This window comes from Aegilops tauschii, chromosome 7, assembly GCF_002575655.3.
Source record: "Aegilops tauschii subsp. strangulata cultivar AL8/78 chromosome 7, Aet v6.0, whole genome shotgun sequence".
In the NCBI taxonomy this organism is placed as follows: Eukaryota; Viridiplantae; Streptophyta; class Magnoliopsida; order Poales; family Poaceae; genus Aegilops; species Aegilops tauschii.
In genome coordinates this window covers 41,276,955-41,296,177 of record NC_053041.3, presented here as the reverse complement: position 1 = coordinate 41,296,177, position 19,223 = coordinate 41,276,955, and the positions used below count along the sequence as shown (strand labels likewise).

General features: G+C 44.0%; 1 protein-coding gene and 1 long non-coding RNA gene across 3 annotated transcripts; both read left to right on the top strand.

Moving 5' to 3' along the window:
• The first annotated feature begins 230 nt into the window (after positions 1-230).
• LOC109752666 (putative transferase At4g12130, mitochondrial) lies at positions 231-3,765 on the top strand. The gene is made up of 5 exons (XM_020311564.4): positions 231-898; positions 1,836-2,089; positions 2,195-2,293; positions 2,986-3,144; positions 3,222-3,765. Exons 1-5 carry the CDS (start codon positions 432-434, stop codon positions 3,464-3,466), a joined length of 1,224 nt encoding a protein of 407 aa, XP_020167153.1. The 5' UTR covers positions 231-431; the 3' UTR covers positions 3,467-3,765.
• A 12,922-nt stretch (positions 3,766-16,687) lies between these two features.
• Positions 16,688-19,014, top strand: LOC109738609 (uncharacterized). Of its 2 annotated transcripts, XR_012189533.1 has the most exons (3): positions 16,688-17,179; positions 18,081-18,355; positions 18,580-19,014. It is a non-coding gene; the product is annotated as an uncharacterized lncRNA (long non-coding RNA). The 2 variants fall into 2 exon arrangements; XR_012189532.1 differs by lacking the exon at positions 16,688-17,179 and having other exon boundaries at positions 17,237-18,355.
• The last annotated feature ends 209 nt before the right edge of the window (positions 19,015-19,223 follow it).

Below are 19,223 nucleotides of genomic sequence, written 5' to 3'. Positions count from 1 at the left end.
ACGACGGGGCGCCTACGGTAACTTTATAAGATAATATGTCGGCTCAGTCCGTCGGAGATGCTCATATGGTTAGGACGTGCGGGTGTGCTCATAGGGCGAGTGTGTGCGCGTCTGTATGAGCCCTTGTCTCTTTACTAATGTTTAATTTTTTTTTATTTTAACCGTGCCGGCCACACGAGTCACCGCAGAGGTAACCACACGACACCCCTCGTCTACACATCTCCACGGCCCACGCGACCCGAGCACACGCACGCACCGGCTCGCGCTCCCGCCACGTCCCTCCCCACGCGTCCCCCCCACCCCACCTCCACCGCCGCCGCCGCTTCCACCCCCCGGAAAACGCCGTGACCCGACCTCCCCATCCCCACCCCAGATTCGCCCCAAACCCCGACCGCAAAACCCCCGTCCCCGTCTCCAGCTCCTCCCTCCCCATGCTGCCGCTCGCCCGCCGCCTGGCGCGCTACGGTCCGGGCGCCCGCCGCCTGCTCCACACGGGCCCGCCGGCGGACCCGGGCGTGCTGGCGAGCCGCCTGGCGTCGCGCGCCGTGGTCCGCTTCCGGGGCCCCGAGGCGGCGCGCTTCCTCAACTCGCTCCTCACCAACGACGTCCTCCTCTCCCACGCCTCGTCGTCCCAGCCGCAGAGGTACGCGCCCACGCCCAACCTGCCCGCGCGGGCGCCGCCGCCGCAGTACGCCGCGCTGCTCACGCCGCAGGGCCGGTTCCTCTACGACCTCTTCCTCTACCGCCCCGCCCCGCGCTCCCAGATGCTCGACCGCACCGGGGCCGCGCCCCAGACCGGGGAGCGGCCCGGCGGGGAGGATGGGGAGGGTGATGGCGGGGAGGTGCTCGCGGATGTGGACGCCGCCGAGGTCGACGAGCTGCTCGCCTGCTTCAAGAGGTGAGGATTCGCGCGGCTGACTTGTTAACGGGGTTTGCAGTTGCAGTCATTACTCTGTCTGTGGTTGAACTGCGACCGGAAAAGCAAGATTAGTTTCGGGAAGTGAACAGTGCTGTACGAGCTAATTAACCCATGGGGGAAACCGTTAACCAACCACTTTAGGAGATGGAGCTTCCGTAATCAAAGCAGTTGCTGGTTGATTAGCTGTTTCCTTGGGTAGTCAGGTTACAATTTGCAGATGATCGATTGTGTGCCCATTACGGTTGGACATTTTAGTGCCATAACTGAGAGTCATAAATTTTGAAGTTTCATTGCCGATAACCTTAAATTTGGATCAGTTGGCTCGCAATTGGGAAGTTGGAGCATGTTTTGGTCTCAACTAGGGATCGTAATCGGTCTGCGATGGAAAGCAGCGTTAATTTGGGAAGAAATTTACGAGCTAATCAACTGATGGGGCAATCACTGTGAGGAATGGAGTTTCTGGAGTCAAGGCAGGGCTGAGTGATTTTCGCCTGTTTGCTTGGGTAGTTAATGACTTGACGAGCAGATGGCTATTTTCTCAGTTCTGCTGGACACTTCACTGCAGTATGTTTGGAGTTCTGACTCTTACAGGAGTTTGGAAATTTCAGGTGCTAAGACTGAAAATTGCAACTGAAGAACGTCATTGGCCCACTGTTGTGAATGCTTTAGTGTCAAGTAGGATTGTGGACCTACTGGGAATGTCTAGTCTCAAGTAGGAAATCATCGTATGGGCTATGGAGTAGCTTTCCTTGCACGAATTATAGGTAGCTGCTAGGTTGTTGTTGTGTTGAGCTCTAGTAGTCTAGTAGGAGTATATGAGAATTTTAATGATTTTTGTATCGTTTTGTTATTGCTTTCCGCATGCGTAAACTTTCTCCAGTTCAAATGTCTTGAGTCCTGGCAATCCATTTTGTAGATATCGGCTGCGGAGCAAGGTTGAGATAGATAATGTAAGTGAGGAGTTTTTGTGCTGGCAAAGATTTGGAAACGATGTGGCACATGCTGGACCTTCCACTCAAGAACCCGAGGCTCAATCCATTGGATGGGGACAAGGTAGTGACCATGCTGCTGAGTCATCTGCACAAGGGAACGGTCATGGTTGGCAGTGGCTCAAAGATCCTCGGCTTGACATTCTTGGCTACAGAGGAATATTTCCAGCTGATACAATACGTAAGTCATTTGTTCTTGGTGCTTTCTAAAATTACATTTGATATGGTGCTCAATATCCACCGATGGTTATTTGAACATGCAAGTAACTCTTGGTTTTGCCCGCAGCACCACTTGTTGAGGCTGACAAAGAAGCAGATGAACGCCATTATTTGCTTTGGCGTATAGAAAATGGGGTTGCAGAAGGCTCAACTGAAATACCAAAAGGTAGGATTAATTTCCAGTTGATCTGTTAAGACACTGAAACATCAGCATACTTAGAGATTTGTATAGCTATTTGATGTTCCTTGGTTAAGGACATGGCTTCGGTTCTGGAATGATTCGTTTAGTCGCCATTTAAACTGCTACCCAGCAATGTAATTCAATGGTACAGGAAGAACTGTGCTACATCCTGTTAACAACAGTAAAACTATTGATGAAAACATCTGCATCTACTGAAGCAATTTTAAGGAATTAGATTGCGTACTCATGGTTTGTCAGGTCATTCTGGTTGGTTAGTGGTGGTGATGGATATTTTACAATGGCATATATTATCTATAAGGAAGAGCTTAGAAGCCTACAGTAGCGTAAATCGTATAGGCGATTTCATTTCTGTCTTGCGACTTGAGATAGTAATGCTAGGAGCCCAGAGATTCTGGTCGATTCGTGCTAGTGAATTGTTCAGTAGGGTGGCTGTAGGGGCATAGCTTAGAAGCAGTCTCTTGTCTCTTGTAGGCTGTAGCAAATGGGCAAGTTGGTATGGGTACTCTGTCTATGCTTAACTAACATCTTTTCTCCTGCCCTTTCTTGCTTTCCTAATTATATCATTTTTGGCTGTTACACTATGTTTACCTACATTTCCAGCTTAAACATTAAAATGCTTGTTCTTTCCTCTTTTGCTAAAACTACTTTTATATCAGGTGAAGCAATTCCGCTCGAGTACAATCTTGCAGGCCTGAATGCTATTTCATTTGACAAGGGGTGCTATATTGGTCAGGAGCTGATCGCGCGCACACACCACCGTGGTGTCATCAGGAAGCGCCTGATACCCTTGAAGTTTGTAGATGAAAATGACAAAGGTATTTATTCTGTGCTAAATGATGCAATCATCCAGTCTCTGTCAACCGGATATTGATTCTGCAACCTCTGTTATCAGAACTTGAGCAGGCTGTTGCTCCGGGCTCAGATGTCGTGGACGACGCCTCTGGTAAGAAAGTGGGTACGGTAAGCACCGCTCTCGGCAGCCGTGGGATGGGCCTGTTGCGGCTCGATGCAGCACTGAAGGAAAACGCAACCCTCGCCATCAGCGACAAGAGAGATGTGAGGGTCAAGGCAATCAAGCCAGACTGGTGGCCGGCTGAGTGGACACAGGTCCTAGAACAGCAGAGCGCAGTCGCTTGATCCAGGACCTGACCAAAACCTCCAGTGAAGTGAAGTAATGAAGTTCTTTTTGGAGTTTAGAGGGGCAAACGTGAAGGCTTTAGGCACCAGGTCTTTCATAGAGGCGCCGTTAGGGGAAGCCGTTCGAGACCGTTTAGCAAAGGTTATCTGACCGTTTTATGTGGTGTCATTTGCTGGACCTAATTTCTTATTTACTCTACTCCCTTGTACCAGTGATAGATCAAGAATAAGCTTCTGTGACACTGTACAAAGTATAAACAAAAATAAGTACCCCTGTTTAGGGTTTGCCACTTCCCAAATGCTTTCTGTTGAACCTTTCTGAAAGGGGTGCTCTAATTTTTCAGATATTTTAACTTGTCAGCAAGTCATGAGTAGGGCATTTTGGAGACCGAGCTCCATGGAGCCCTTTATTTTGAAAAATTCAAAATTCACAAATTCCAGTTCAAAAAATCTGAAAAAAATTACACATGTATGGAAGGATGTAAAGTGTATGTGTGAAAAATTTCAGGATGAAATACCTTGAATTGCGATGCACAAAAAAAATTTCATGGACTTTAAAGATGAACAGTACATATGCTAAAAGGCCTCAGATTTGTCTTTTTTGTGTAGCTCACACTTGAATTCATTTCGACCTGAAAATTTGCACACATGTACATTATGCATCTAGGTATATGTATGTTTATTTTCAGAATTTTTTGAAACTGATAAGTTTGAATTTTAAAATTTTCAAATGAAACTTGGTCACCGTTTGGCATTTTCGGCAAGTCATGCACAAAGTTGCTAGTTTGTGTTCGGAATGAAGTATCGTCCCATGCTTAATTAGCTGAAATTGTATGGAAAATACCCTTTGGTTCCTGGGTGTACATACAATATACACCTAGTCCTGGCCATCTCAGGCCCGGCCCTGTCGGCCCACTCAGACCCGGCCCTAAAATCCAGGGCCTAGGCCCGATGGGCTTGCCCATGGGCTGAGCTTGGGCCTGAGTTTTGAGCCCACCGGCAGGGCCTGGACGGGTTTGGGCTTGGCATATTGGCATTTAAGGAAGAGGCCATGGCCCTAAGCCCTAAGGGCTTTCCAGGGCTTTTTACCAGATGGGCCGGGCTTGGGCTTGAAAAGTAGGCCCAATGGTAGAGCCTGGGCCTTAGTTTTTCTGCCGTGGGCTTTTTTAGCCCGGCCCGGCCTGGCCCAAGGCCAGTTATATATACACCTGACATGGGATTTATTTTATAATTTTAAAAAATTCAAAAAAGTTTAGAATTATTTTTTAAATAAACTTGACTTTTTTTGCTCCACTATATAAATTTTCACGAATAAAAAACAAGCATTGACTTGAAGAAAAAAACAATATTTATTTGCTGACTTGAAGAAAAAAGCAATATTTATTTTTAATTTTTATTTAATTACTAATTTTCTCCATACATATACACCCATAGGCCAAATGTTCCTGTTTGAAAAAATTGTATGTACTACATTGAAACAACACTATAGGTGTGTTTGATAGGGTGTATGAAGGTAAAAGTTTCTCATCTAACCTACTTTTCCTTGTTGGTAAGGTGCATGGGTTCACGTGGGCTAATGCCCATCTGATGCAAAAACGGCCCTGAGCCATGTTCATCTCATACAATCCAGAGAGGGTGCTTGGAGGCAGCTAGGTTGGGCCCGACACCCACTAAACCACGTCCAGATATGTTTAAAACTTTCAAAAAATATTCATAATTTCAAACTTTGTTTAAATTTTAATAAAATATTTAGAATTTCAAAATTTGTTTAAATTTTTGAAAAAGTTCAGAATTTCAAATTTTATTTAAATTTTCGAAATTTTTCAGGATTTCAAAATTGTTTTAATTTTCATAAAATGTTCAGAATTTCAAATTTTACCTAAATTTCGAAAAATGTTTACAATTTGAAAGAAACTTAAATTTTTAAAAAATGTTCAGAATTTCAAAATGTGTTTAAATATTTTAAAAAATCTAAAATCAAAATTTTGTTTAAGTTTGTTTAAAAAATTCAGAGTTTCAAAATATGTTTAAATTTCCAAAAAATGTTCAGAATTTTAAATTTTATTTAAATTTTCTAAAAATGTTTGTAATTGAAAATTTTGTTTAAATTTTCAATAAAAGTTCAGAATTTCAAAACATGTTTAAATTTTTGTTCATAATTTCTCAATTTTTTCACCATTAAAAAAATTATTCAAAATTCAAAATTGTTCAGCATGTCTGAACACATGCAAGCTGTCAAACAATGTTTCAGGTCAGCATGTCTCAGCGCATACACCGTTGCGAAACAACAACAAATGCATGGACTCAACATGTCTACAATCAACATGTATCAATGGAGAACAATTAGGCTAGGTCCACCAAACACACCCTACTAGTTGTCGCCTCTGTTCTGTTTTGGGTGCCTTTTACTGCCGACTTTTCTAAGCGCTTAATTCTCACTGCGTGCTCACGTCTATAGGATATTTTTTTCGAATACAAATATTTATTTTCTAAAATGAGAGATGCTGAATGTGTATAAATAACTTCAGAAATATAAGACCTTTTAGAGATTTCACTATGAACTACATACGGTTATATGTAGACATGCTTTGCATGTAGATTCACTCATTTTGCTCCGTATGTAGTCTATAGTGAAATCTCTAAAAGGTTTTTATTTAGAGACGGATGGAGTATAATTTACCCAATTGAGAGAATGGGGCTTAGGTGACTATGGAATTCTTGTCCTCTTGTAACCGAATAAAAATAGTATGTAACTTGGGACGCGGATTTTTACAGCTCAGATTTCTGGACACCCCTTATCCTTACCCTCCAACATTGCTTTAAGATCCGTGCTAGACAACTAACTTTGTACATCAAATTTTCTCTTTTTTGTTTCTTCAAAATAAAACAACATATGAACTTCAAACTTTGCAAGACACCAAAACGTTCTAACTAGAATGTGAGAAAAAACTTTCAGATTTTTTCGTTAAACATAAATATACGAAATTAGATTTTTTGTATTAAAAATTATACTTTTTAGTATTTATATTGCACGAAAAATTCTAAAAGTTTTTCCCACATTCTAGTAAGAATGTTTTGTTGAGCTGCCAAGTTTGAAGTTCATATGTTGTTCTATATGGGAGAAACAAAAAAGACAAATGTACTCGCACGAATCGCGATGCAAAAATGAGTGGCTAGATAAGGGGGTGTAGGAAAGCCTATGCTTTCTCAAATGTTAACCATGTAACTTGCAACGCGACTGAAGGTGAATCCTCTGAATTTCTTGGTCGTGCATTTCGCTCCCGTCGTTCGCTGTAAATCGTCCGAAGCAAGACAACTCCAGCGGGCAATCACACTAACGTTGTTACCTCATGTGCACAAGTCTAGACTGGCATGATCACAAATCCTGATGCTTCCTAGTCCTACGATGTCACCAGGTTTTGCTGGCCTGACAAGTGTTGTTCCAATTCTAACTAAGCGCAGAACTTGTGCACATTATTTCCGCAAAAAATAAATAAATGTGCACATTACACTTCGGGTATTACAAGCAACCGAGCTCTACTCCTTGCCAGCGCAGGTATACAAATGGTTTGATGGCTTCTTCGCAAACTATATATGAGCATGTTCCACCTAGCAACGGCCGAGCTGTACTCCTTGCCCACATAGGTTGCAGACTATATATATGAGCATGCTTTATCTCTCCTCTGACCCTTAGATAATAAGGAACACCATTACATTAATGTCTTGTTATGTATGGTGCAACAACCATGACATTTATGCTTTGGAGCTATTCAACATTGTCATAAAGAGCACATGGTACAACTTCCTGATAGAAGTTCTAATAAGTTAATTCGAGCTCATAGTGTAGTTCCTAAGATGACCACATTCTGAGATAGCCTTCGCGTTCACCATATCAAGTCGCGTCGTTGAATTAGTCATGTGAGTGTCATGGATGAAGAGGACGTCATCACAGAGTTGCAATACACTTTCCGATTCACTTAATAACAGTATGGCTATAAGGACAGTTTTAGTAATTCTCGCCAAAATAAATATAGTATTTATTTTTTGTATTTATTCAACCACAAACGATTTATATTTACTCATCACAATTACAATGGATAATCTGGCCCCAATCTTACTGGAACCTAGAAGCACGTGTGGTGAGAAGTCCTTGCCACTAGGCTATCGACCATGGTGCCATGGTGCCAGAACAAATCTGAATTCGATTAGAGCAGGAGCAATTCCAATGTGTGCCTGAATGTTATTCATGTCAGGGGATTGTCTCACGGACGCACTACTTTGGTGTCATAGGGAAGTGTCTAATGCCGGTATTGCGTAATGAAAATGGTGAAGACATCAATTTTGTGCTAAATTATGCAATTATCCGTGTGCGTTAGGCGGAAACGTCTTGCCCCGACCTGAGGCGACGTGCTACGTGTTTATAGGCAGGGGCGCACCTCCCTGAAGCGCATACATTGTTGAGATCTTACAGGAGGTTTACAACTTGCAGAACAAGAGATAGAATTGATTACAAGAGATAAGAGGAGATTACATGTTACTTAAACTAACCATCTATCCTAGATCCTGCGCCTTGGACGCCTTGGAGTCTTTCTGTCATGCGTGACATGTACGTGACATGATATGGCTCAACACATTGTGTTTAACAATCCGTTCTAACTGCCAGACTAGACTGTCACCATTCTTGGCAGCCGCGGAATGTGTTTGCTGCGGCTTGAAGAAGCATGGAGGCAAAGCTCTTCGTATTGCCCCATCAGCGAAAGGGATGTGATGGTGAAGGTGATTAAGCCGGGCCGGTGGTCGGTTGAGTGGACACAGGTCTTAGAACAGGAGAAGGTTGTGGTTTGATCCTTTGAACTTTCAAAACCTGGTCCAAAACATCCATTGTAGTGAAATTCAGTTCAACTTATAGAGGCAAAACTCAACGGATTCGTGTGTAAAGTCTTTCAGGAAGGTGCCGTTAGTAGGAGAGGTATTTCAGAGAGTTTAGCAAAGATATCGTGTTCTATGATGTATCAGTTGCTGGGTCTAATTTCTTGTTTACTACCTTCACTTGTGCTCGTATATGTGATTTGTCAAGAATAAATCATGGTGCACAAAGTTCACACTCATATTAGTTACCCTATTTACTGTTTGCCACTTACAAAATGTATTTTTTGTATTGAATTGTCAAAACAGATGCTTCAATTAATGCCATATCATGTACTCCCTCCGCCCCCAACATCCATTTCTGCCATAAGTAATTCCGAACGAAGGGAGTATGATATTCTTTCCTGTGAGGAAGTCATGCAGAAAGTCGCGTTCAGAGTTAAGTTAATCATATCTTCTTTTCTCATCCTTATTTAGCTGAAATTGCACTTCACCGAAACAACACAACAACTTGATTTATTAGTGCTTGATATTTATTGTGCTTGGCTGCACATCCAAGGTAAGAGAGGCACGTGCCGTCCTGTGGTGCTACTCGTTAGCTTCAGATTGTAGTTGGATTAAACAAATATACAAGTTTGCGCCTTTTGCCATGGCGAGTGACCACAGACATGGGAACTTTATCAACAACCCAACCACTACACCTCAAGCCGGGGATCACAGTGATGTCCCTTCTTCCGGTCCAGCGCTTCTCGTGTATACTTCTTTATTTATGCGTGCCCTTCCGCATGAGCTCCCCGCACCATTAGTGGTCGGTTATCCTCTTAATACTTCATTAGAGGGTAGCATGGACTTCTCCATTTTTTAGCACCGAAACCGGAAACTAGATAGGTATAATCGCAAATCCCGATGCTTCATAATCCTATGATGCCAATGGGTTTTACTGGCATTAAAAAAGCAGTTTCAATTCTAAATAAGTGCATAAGTTCTGTATATTACGTGTGGGGCATGCTGATGTGAACCTAGAACGACTGATATATACTCCTAGCTCGGCTAAGGTACAGAAGCTGACTTCCTTCTTTGAGAAAGGTGAGCATGACCTCTCTTCTATTGAATAAATAAGATCACTATTACATTAATGTTTCACACCACATGGTGCAACAACCATGACCTGGATGATTCATGCAGTTTGGCATTGTGACAGTGGACACCTGTTCCAAGGATCTTGACGGCTGGAGCATTAACGCCATGGAGATTTGAGCACCCCCATGTAGGCACCATATGTATTTAGTAGAAGCACGTGCAAGCGGGACGCCAGGACCAATGTTGGGGGAATGGGCAGATATTTCACTGACATATATTTTCAGAATATATTTCAACCTACAAGTTGTGTATACAACATATGTATTTAGCATAAATCAAGTTATGTTGCATTGGGGGAGAGGACATATATTTCAACCGACGGGTTACAAATCATAGAACAAGTTAGTTAATTACAAAAAACAACTACATTGAAGGCGTCGTTTGCAGCAAAACACCAAGTCTCGTTTTGGTTGCACACACCACCATGGTGTGTCATCAGGAAGCGCTTGATACCCTTGAAGTTTGTAGATGAAAATGACAAAGCTGTGCTAAATTATGCAACAATCCAGTCTCCGTCAAACGGATATTGATTCTGCAACCTCTGTTATCAGAACTCGAGCAGGCTGTTGCTCCTGGCTCAGATGTCGTGGACGACGCCTCTGGAAAGAAAGTGGGTACGGTAAGCACCGCTCTCGGCAGCCGTGGGATGGGTCTGTTGCGGCTCGAAGCAACACTGAAGGAAAACGCTGTCCTTGCCATCAGCGACAACAGAGATGTGAGGGTCAAGGCGATTAAGCCAGACTGGTGGCCAGCTGAGTGGACAGAGGTCTTAGGACAGCAGAGCGCAGTCGCTTGATCTTTTAAAGTTCCAATACCTGACCAAAACTTCGCAAATACTTTGCGTGAAATGAAGTAATGAAGTTCTTCGTAGTTCATAGAGGCAAATCTGAAGGATCTGGGCGCCAATTCTTTCATAGAGGCGCTGTGAGCAGGGGTGGAGTTTCAGACAGTTTAGCAAAGGTTACCTGACCGTGGTCCGTGGTCTCTCAGTTTCTGGACCTAGTTTCTTGGTCTATTGTCTAGTAATTTCTGCACCTAGTTTCTTCCTTACTGTACTCCCTTGTGTCAATGATAGATCAAGAATAAGCTACTGTGTACAAAGTATACACTAAAAATAAGTCCCCTGTTTTAGGGTTTGCCAGTTCCCAAATGTTTTCTTTCGAACGCTTCTGAAACAGATGGTCTAATTTTGCAGACATTTTAACCCATCAGTAAGTCTTGTTCACAGCTGTTAATTTGTGTTCATGCCTTTTTCTGTCGACTTTCTTTGAATCTCTTTGGCAGCACCTAAAAAGACATGTCTTCTAAATTAGGAGATACTGAACTATAGATAGTAATCATGGTTCCTGTAATTCAGCGTATTGTGAGAGAATGAATAAACTCTGTGAATCCTCTGAGTTGCTTCGTCTGTGAATCCTCTGAGTTGCTTCGTCTGCTTCCATCGTTTCCTGTAAATGCTCTCATGAAGCAATACACCTCTGATGAAGCAATACACCTCCAGCCGGAAATCATACTGATGTTACCTCACAAATCCTGATGCTTCCTAGTCCTAGGATGTTAGTGGGTGTTAGTGGCATTTGCAAGTGCAATTCCAGTTCTAGCTAAGTATAGAACTTGTGTACATTACGTTTGTGGTTCATACATCATTGGTATGAACCAAGCGAAGACTGAGCTCTGCTCCTTGCCCGCACAGGTATGCACATGGCTTGATGGCTTCTTCACAAACTATATATGAGCATGCTTCACCTAGCAACGGCCGAGCTCTACTCTTTGCCCGCACAAGTTGCAAGAGCATGTTCTATATGTCTTCTCACCCTTAAATTATTAGGACCGTAGTTACATCAATGTCAGAAATGTATGGTGCAACAACCATGAGCTATTCAACATTGTCATAGAGGGCACATGTTTACTAGTTCCATCAGTTAATTCAAGCTCACGATGTCTCGCGTAAGCACGGCTCTTGGGAGCCGTGGAATGAGCGTCTTGCGGCTCGAAGCAGCACTGAAGCAAAGCGCAACCCTCGCCATGAGCAACAACATAAATGTGAGCCAGCTGAGTGGACACACGTCCTAGGACAGCAGAGCGCAGCCGCTTGAGTATGTTCCAGTACCTGACCAAAACATTTCTCGAACGGCTAGTTTTGCAGATATTTTATCTTGTCATCAAGTCACATCCAAAGTTGTTAGTTTGTGTTCCGAATGAAGAAATATCTTCTCATGCTTTATTTCTTTTGCGAGAAAAATATCTTCTCATGATTAATTAGCTGAAATTCCACGCACTACGTACACTGAAACAACACTACAGGCGCCTCTGTTCTGTTTTGAGCGCGCCTTTTGCTGTTCACTTTTTTCTGAGTGCTTAATTCTCACTATTTGGGTGCACCTAAAAAACCATCTTACTATTTGGGCGCACCTAAAAAAATCATCTTATAAAATGAGAGATGTTGAATGAATAGATAGAGAACTTTGACACAGCTTTAGTACAACTTTGTACTAAAGTTATACTAAATTTGTGTCAATTAATTTGGATCGGAGGGAGTATTTCTTTTGTTTCAGACAATATTAATCATGGCCCCTATAATTAAGTCAACTGGGAGAAAAATAAATACTCCTTTTCAAGGAGTGATCCGTGATTTCCAAACATGGCAAGCTAGAATGCTGCACTCTATGAATCATGAATGGGACTGAAGTGAGTATCGACTTCTTTGCCCTCTTGTGACCAAATAAGAATAACATGGTACTTGGAAGACTGCCCGGGGAGAATCCTCTAGATTGGCTGGTCGTCAGTACTTCTCAGATTGTTCACTGTGAATCATCTGAAGCAATACACCTCTAGCCGGCAACCACACTAATGTTGTTACCTCGTGTGTAGAAATCTAGTTAGGCGTAACCACAAATCCTGATGCTTCCTAGTCCTAGGATGTGATTGGGATTTAGTGGCATTGCAAGTGTGATTCCAGTTCTAAGCAAGTGCAGAACTTATGTGCATTACGTTTGTGGTATAATTGGTCTGAACCAAGCAAAGACTGAGCTCTACTCCTTCCCCGCACAGCTCTTTCAGCTAGGTGCGGCTCTACTCCTTACCAGCACAAGTTGCAAGAGCATGTTTTATCTCTCGTCTCACCCTTAAATTATTTGGACCGCAATTACATTAATGTCAGAAATGTATGGTGCAACAACCATGATATTGATGATTTTGAGGTATTCAACATTGTCATAGAGAGCACATGTTTACCACTTCCTGATTTAAGTTCTGATAAGTCAATTCAAGCTCACGATGTTGCCGGTAAGAAAGTCCGAATGGTAAGCACCGCTCTCGGGAGCCATGGAATGGGCATCTTGTGGCTCGAAGCAGCACGCTCGCCATCAGCGACAATGGAGATGCATGTGAGCCAGCTGAGTAGGTACAGGTCCTAGAACAGCAGAGCGCAGTCGCTTGATCCTTGTAGTTATGTTTGAGTGCCTGAGCAAAACTTCCACTGAAGTGAAGTGATAAAGTTCTTCGGAGTTCATAGAGGCAAACCTGAAGGATTTGTGTGCCAAGTCTTTCAGAAAGGCGCCGTCAGGGAAGCAGTTTGAGACAATTTAGCAAAGATTACCTCACCGTGTTTCATCGTCTTATCAGTTTCTGGGCCTAATTTATTCGTTACTCCACCCCTTGTATCACTGATAGATCAAGAATAAGATACAGTGCCACTGTACAAAGTATACACTCAAATAAGTATCCTAATTTTAGGATTTTCCACTTCCCAAATGTTTTCTTTCAAACGTTTGCAGATATTTTATCTTGTCAGCAAGTCATGTCCAAAGTTGTTAGGGCATTTTTAACCTATCCCCTATAACCGGTTAGAGAAGCAAAAGTTCGGTTTTACTACTCTAACCGGCACCTAGCCGATCTCCAATCCGCCGTAAGGAAGTAACAATTATACTCAGCCGTGGCGAATCTCCCTATATTTACTCCACCACTCGGCGGCTGAGTAAAAGCCGTGCCTCTCCTTCACTGCCTCCCCACTCCACTCCCGCGCTGCATCTACGCTATTCACTGGTTTCGGCGCAATTTCGGTTGCTCATTGTTTGCTTAAACTTGTGTGTACGATGGATGCAAGTTTTGGTATTGAGAAAAAGAATACATTGATCTATTGATAGCACGAAAATTGATAGATGTTCGTGCACTCGTTGCTAGCATAGAGGCTAGAGATGAGACAAGAAATGAGATTAGATGCGACGCAACATCTTCTTGTTTAGAATCAAAGAAGAAATAAGTGTGCAAGCTCGAGAAGCCGCATATCAACAATGAAGACATAGAGAATATATTAATCCAACTAGTGGGAGCAGTTATGGAAGTTGGATATTTTTTAAAATGTGTAATTGTGATTCTTGTTTTTTTTGGTCGTGCGGTCGTAGTAAAGAATTGATGAATTATGTAGTACAATGTATCAAAATGTAGTTGAACGAAATAAAGAAGCAAAGAAATGTTTTTTGGTGGCCTAAAATGAAGCGCAAATCGCAATTTTTCTTACTCCGTTAAATATAGGGAATCGGCTAGGTCTGGCCCAAACTTACTAGAGTAAATATACTCCATTAATGTTTTGCTCCACGGGATACTCCACTATTTATTGAGGATCGGTTAGAAATGCCCTTAGTTTGTGTTGTCAATGAAGAATTAGCATACTACAGCCGCATCGGTTCTGTTTTGAGCGCGCCTTTTGCTGTCCACTCTGAGAGATTAATTCTCACTATTTGGCCGCACCTACAAAAATCATCATATAAAATAAGAGATATTGAATGAAAAGAGTGTAACTTCAGAAATACCAGTATTTCTTTTGTTTCGGACAAGATTAATCACCATCCCTATAATTCAGTCAACTGGTAGAAAATAAATACTCTTTTAAGGAGCGATCCATGATTTCCAAACATGGCAGGCAAGAATGCTGCACTCTATGAATCACGAACTGGACTGAAGTGAGTATCTGACTTCTTTGCCCTCTTATAACCGGATAAAAATAATATGATACTTGGAAGACGGCCCAAGCTGACTCCTCTAGATTGTCTGGTCGTGAGTACCGCTTACATTATTCACTGTGAATCCCATCAAGCAATACACCTCTAGCCGGCAACCACACTGATGTTGTTACCTCGTTTGTAGAAATCTAGGCAGGCGTAATCACAAATCCTGATGTTTCCTACTCCTAGGATATCATTGGGATTTAGTGGCATTGCAAGTGCGATTCCAATTCTAACCAAGTGTAGAACTTATGCGGATTACATTTGTGGTATTGTTGATCTGAACCAAACAAAGGCTGAGCTCCATGTTGGAAATTCGCCCACTGGATCGATCACATAAAATCAGACGGTGAACACGCGCACAAAAACTGATAGCCAAGGGGCCCTTGTCCTGCCCTCTTTTCTTCCTCTTTATTTCTTTTTCTGGTTTTCTCTCTCGGTGTTACAAAACTCACGCAACGCTGCATATATATATGCATCAACCTGGACCCCGGACCAGGCTAGACTAGCCGACTCCAAACACCAATCCTCAACCTATTTTATCTAGGACACGGCCTAACACAACTTTATTGGAAACCGACTAGTACACAGACTAGCGCTTAACCTTGTACACGGAAAGGAACTAAATGTTGCCTAAACTAATCACCGGCGATTCTGATCACACTACTAATCCTAACCACAACTTGGACATGTTTGGATTATTCCAACATTCACCCCTTAATTCAAACATCGTACTCTTCACACGAACGAGACATACAGACGACCTTCTGATCATCTTGTCATGCCGATTGCCTCCGGTGACGCGACTTACCGGACAACAAATTCTCTTTTCTTCGCTACGATGGTCACCACTTCATCACCATCGTTTTCATGCCGACTTGCAAACTGAAATCAACAATAACCTGGACTACCAGCCACGCTACCACATCTTAGCGTGCCACATGTAGACTAAGCCTCATGCAGAAACTCAACTTAACTGGTGCGCGTCCATCTTCACGTTGATCTTCATCTTCTCGTAGGTTGCTTGCACATGGGGAGACACATGTCTCTTCGCCCGTCACATCTTCGCATCTTCTCAGTGTCGCCGATGCCACATCTTATCAAATGACACCTCATATCCAGCGGCAACACAACTCGCCACACACGTGCAACTCATTTCCACCATATATGAACTCGCTGGAACTCCGCGACCACGAACGGAAACGCAAGGCACGCATTCCTTTTTCCACCCGCTCTCGCTTGCAATTCTCCTCCGCCAGTGACGCATCTCAACTGCAGCAGAAGATTCACACACCTGAGCTCTTGAACGCACCTTACAAGAACTCATGTGCACACCTTGACGACAGCTCGCAACTTTGTCGCCTCTTCCTCGCTCCCCCCGAACAACGATCTTGAGGAGATCTTCTAGCACCGCACCTCGGCACTACCGCTCCCGTCAACCTCCTTCAGGTCGTTTCGTCGAACGACAATCACCTGTCGCCTCGCTTGCGACAGCGTCCTCGCCACCTTCTCGTCGCCGCTCCGCCGAACGACAATTGCCCGATCCTCCTTGTCGTCGCTTGATCGACAATTGCCTGCTCCTCCTCGTCGCTGCATCCCAGCGACTATATCGCCCACTCCTCGTTCTCGCTACACCAGCGACTGTATCGCCCGCTCCTCTTCGTCGCTACAACAGCGACTCTATTGCCCGCCCCGAGGCGCTAGAAGGGTCACCACCCCGGGGCAAGCGCAGCTTCACTCGAACCTTGCTCTGATACCAATTGTTGGAAATTCGCCCGCAGGATCGATCACATAAAATCAGACGGTGAACACGCGCACAAAAACTGATAGCCAAGGGGCCCTTGCCGTGCCCTCTTTTCTTCCTCTTTATTTCTTTTTCTGGTTTTCTCTCGCGGTGTTACAAAACTCACGCAACGCTGCATATTCAGAAACAAGAGACGGCAGTAGCACCGGACGCTCTCATGGTTTAGCACTTCTCGGCCATCCGATCGTTTTCTTGATTGCGTTCTGGCCGTTGGATCTCGGGCTCGGTCGTCGTGGGCCGTCGGATATTTACCAGGTCGTCTCCAGCCCTCCGATATTTTTTATTCCCTCTCAGCGTGCCACCGCCAGTTATTTCCATGCCCCACTGAGGGCATTTTAGTCATTTCATGTATCGGGATATAAAAGGGATCCGCTCCTGGTGGAGACCTAGCTGTCGCCTCTTCCCTCACTCGCGCGTCTTGCCCCTCCTCTATGCCCCTCCACACTAACCCTAGCTGCTCCCCACACCGCCGCCACCGCCGTCGTCACCCTAACCCTAAACCGCGCCCGCCTCCCTGCCCCGCCGCCGGGCGCCCCGGCACCCGCCTCGCACTCGCGCCGCCGCCATCGCCCCCTCTACTGTTCCTCCCGCCCGTGCTCCTCCTCCCGGCTCCTCATCCACGGCCTCGACGGCGCCCCCGTGCTCCACCTCGAGGCGCACTGTGCTGGCCGGGCGCGCTACGTGCTCTCCTACGATGCCGGCCGCCGCATCTACGTCTTCACTGAGAACGGCAGGCGTCCGCCCCCCGCGCGGACATGACTCCTCCTCTTCCCTACCTCGGGGGGCGCGGAGATGCTGACGGAGAAGCCCAGCTGGGTTTGCCATGACGGCCTATAGATCTTCTCCATCGATATCCAGCCCAGTGGCCTCCGCTTCGCCATGGGAGGTGGCGACCAGAAGGTTGATTCCCCCCCCCCCCCCCCCCCTTGCTATTTATTCTCGCTTGATTTGAGCTATGTAGACCGGGAATTTGACTTGGCTGTGCCAAGCTCAGTTCTTTCCAGCAGTGAATTGGCGGTTCGGTGCAGATGGAAATAGTGCACGTCAGTGTGATGTAGTGGCAGCCATTGCTCATATTATACGCCGTTCTCTTCATTAGCCTACGAGGTTCGGTGTTGTCGTTTCTGGCTCAGGGGAGTAGTGCCAGGGTCAGTTCTTTCCAGCCATGAATTTTGGCGTTGAGGCCAAGTGTGGATGGAAATAGTACGAATCAGTGTGTCGTAGCGCTTGCTCATTCTATATGTTGTTCCGTGCATAAGCGTGTGAGGTTCAGTGTTGTAGCGGTAATCGTTGCTCGTTTTACATGGCGTTCTCTGCATAAGCTTGTGAGGTTCAGTGTTGTCGTTTCCGGCTTACAGGAATCTGTGTGGTGGTGTGTCTCAGTTGGTGCTGCTTCTCATTGTTGTCCTCGACTGAAGTTAGTTTTTTCTGTAGTATTAGGAACTTGTTATTTGGTGGCACTCTTTGGTCAAGCTTGAAATTTTTTGGGGCTCAAGCCTACCATTCTTATGATGGTAATTGGGCCATTTTTCTTACTAATGGAAGGTAATTAATAGAAAGCTATGGTTCATGATTTATTTACTGAAATAGCCGACTGTCAGTCAAATTTATTGGTAGGATGTTTGTTTGACGATGCAGATATATTGGTTGGATTCTGCAGTGTTGATGTTGTTAACTTGTTGTTGTGTCATACTGCAAGAATTGTGCATCAACTCTTGTACATTATTTTTTCTATTTTAACCGATTTGTTAAGTAACATGACCGTTGCTAATCTCCATCTGTTTGCCTTCCTCAAAAATAGGTTCGCATATGGAACATGAAATCAGTGAGCAAAGACAACCAAAATGATGATTCCAATCAAACATTTCTGGCTACAATGCGTGACCATTTCGGATCAGTAAACTGTGTGAGATGGGCCAAGCATGGACGCTATCTTGCTTCCGAATCAGACGATCAAGCTATCCTAATTCGTGAAAGGAAAGCTGGTTCCAGTACATCTGAGTTTGGAAGTGGAGAGCCTGCAGATATAGAAAATTGGAAGGTCATTATGACCTTAGGGGGCATACTGCAGACGTGGTAATTATCTCCCAAATTTTTAGTCCAGCTATCTTTCTTTCCAAACTACGGAAACCTGATAAAAATATTGATACTGTGATATTTAATCCTTCCTATAAACACATTCATGTTTCTTATGCCTAAAGTAGGTAGATCTGAATGTGGTAATTATCTGCCAAATTTTCAGAGCTGTCATTGTTAGTCTTTTGTATTAATCACCTATCTGTTTCCTATGCTGAAAGTAGGTAGATCTAAGTTGGTCCCCTGATGACTCGACGTTGGCTAGCGGCCGCTTGGACAATACTGTTCACATTTGGAGCATGACAAACGGTATTTGCACTGCCATCTTGCGGGGGCATTCCAGCTTAGTTAAAGGAGTTGCTTGGGATCCTATTGGATCTTTTATTGCAAGCCAGTCAGACGACAAGACTGTTATCATACGGTGTACGATTGACTGGAGTCTTGCTCACAAGACTGAAGGCCATTGGTCAAAATCTGTATGTTATGTTTCATGCAATTTTGTTATCAATTTACTGTTTCCATGTTTGACATGTCTTTTTTTTCATCCATAGTTTTTTTGTTCTTTTTATTCAGTTCAAGTAGTCATTCTTTGGTTCTATTCTGTATGAAAACCATCTGCAGAGAAATTAACAATATAATATATGCTTATTATCAGTTCAGTGCTAATATTGTAAGACAATAGTACAGTTAAGCTTACTGTGTTGGGAAATTTCTCCCCTTTGATTCCACAACTGTATATGTGTTAGTTAGGCTGGATGGAGTAGGATTAGTTAGTGGATCAGACCCCAGATGCGTATTGAAAACAGTGGGAGTGCTACAAAGATGAGGAGAAAGAAATCCTCAAAAGGGTGCTCATGTATGTTGGGGA

Bases quoted from the DNA above. Each gene is read 5' to 3' on its own strand.
- LOC109752666 (XM_020311564.4), top strand. From the start codon at position 432: ATGCTGCCGCTCGCCCGCCGCCTGGCGCGCTACGGTCCGGGCGCCCGC. The intron at 899-1,835 runs GTGAGGATTCGC...TCCATTTTGTAG, and splicing joins CTGCTCGCCTGCTTCAAGAG to ATATCGGCTGCGGAGCAAGG. The intron at 3,145-3,221 runs GTATTTATTCTG...CTCTGTTATCAG, and splicing joins TGTAGATGAAAATGACAAAG to AACTTGAGCAGGCTGTTGCT.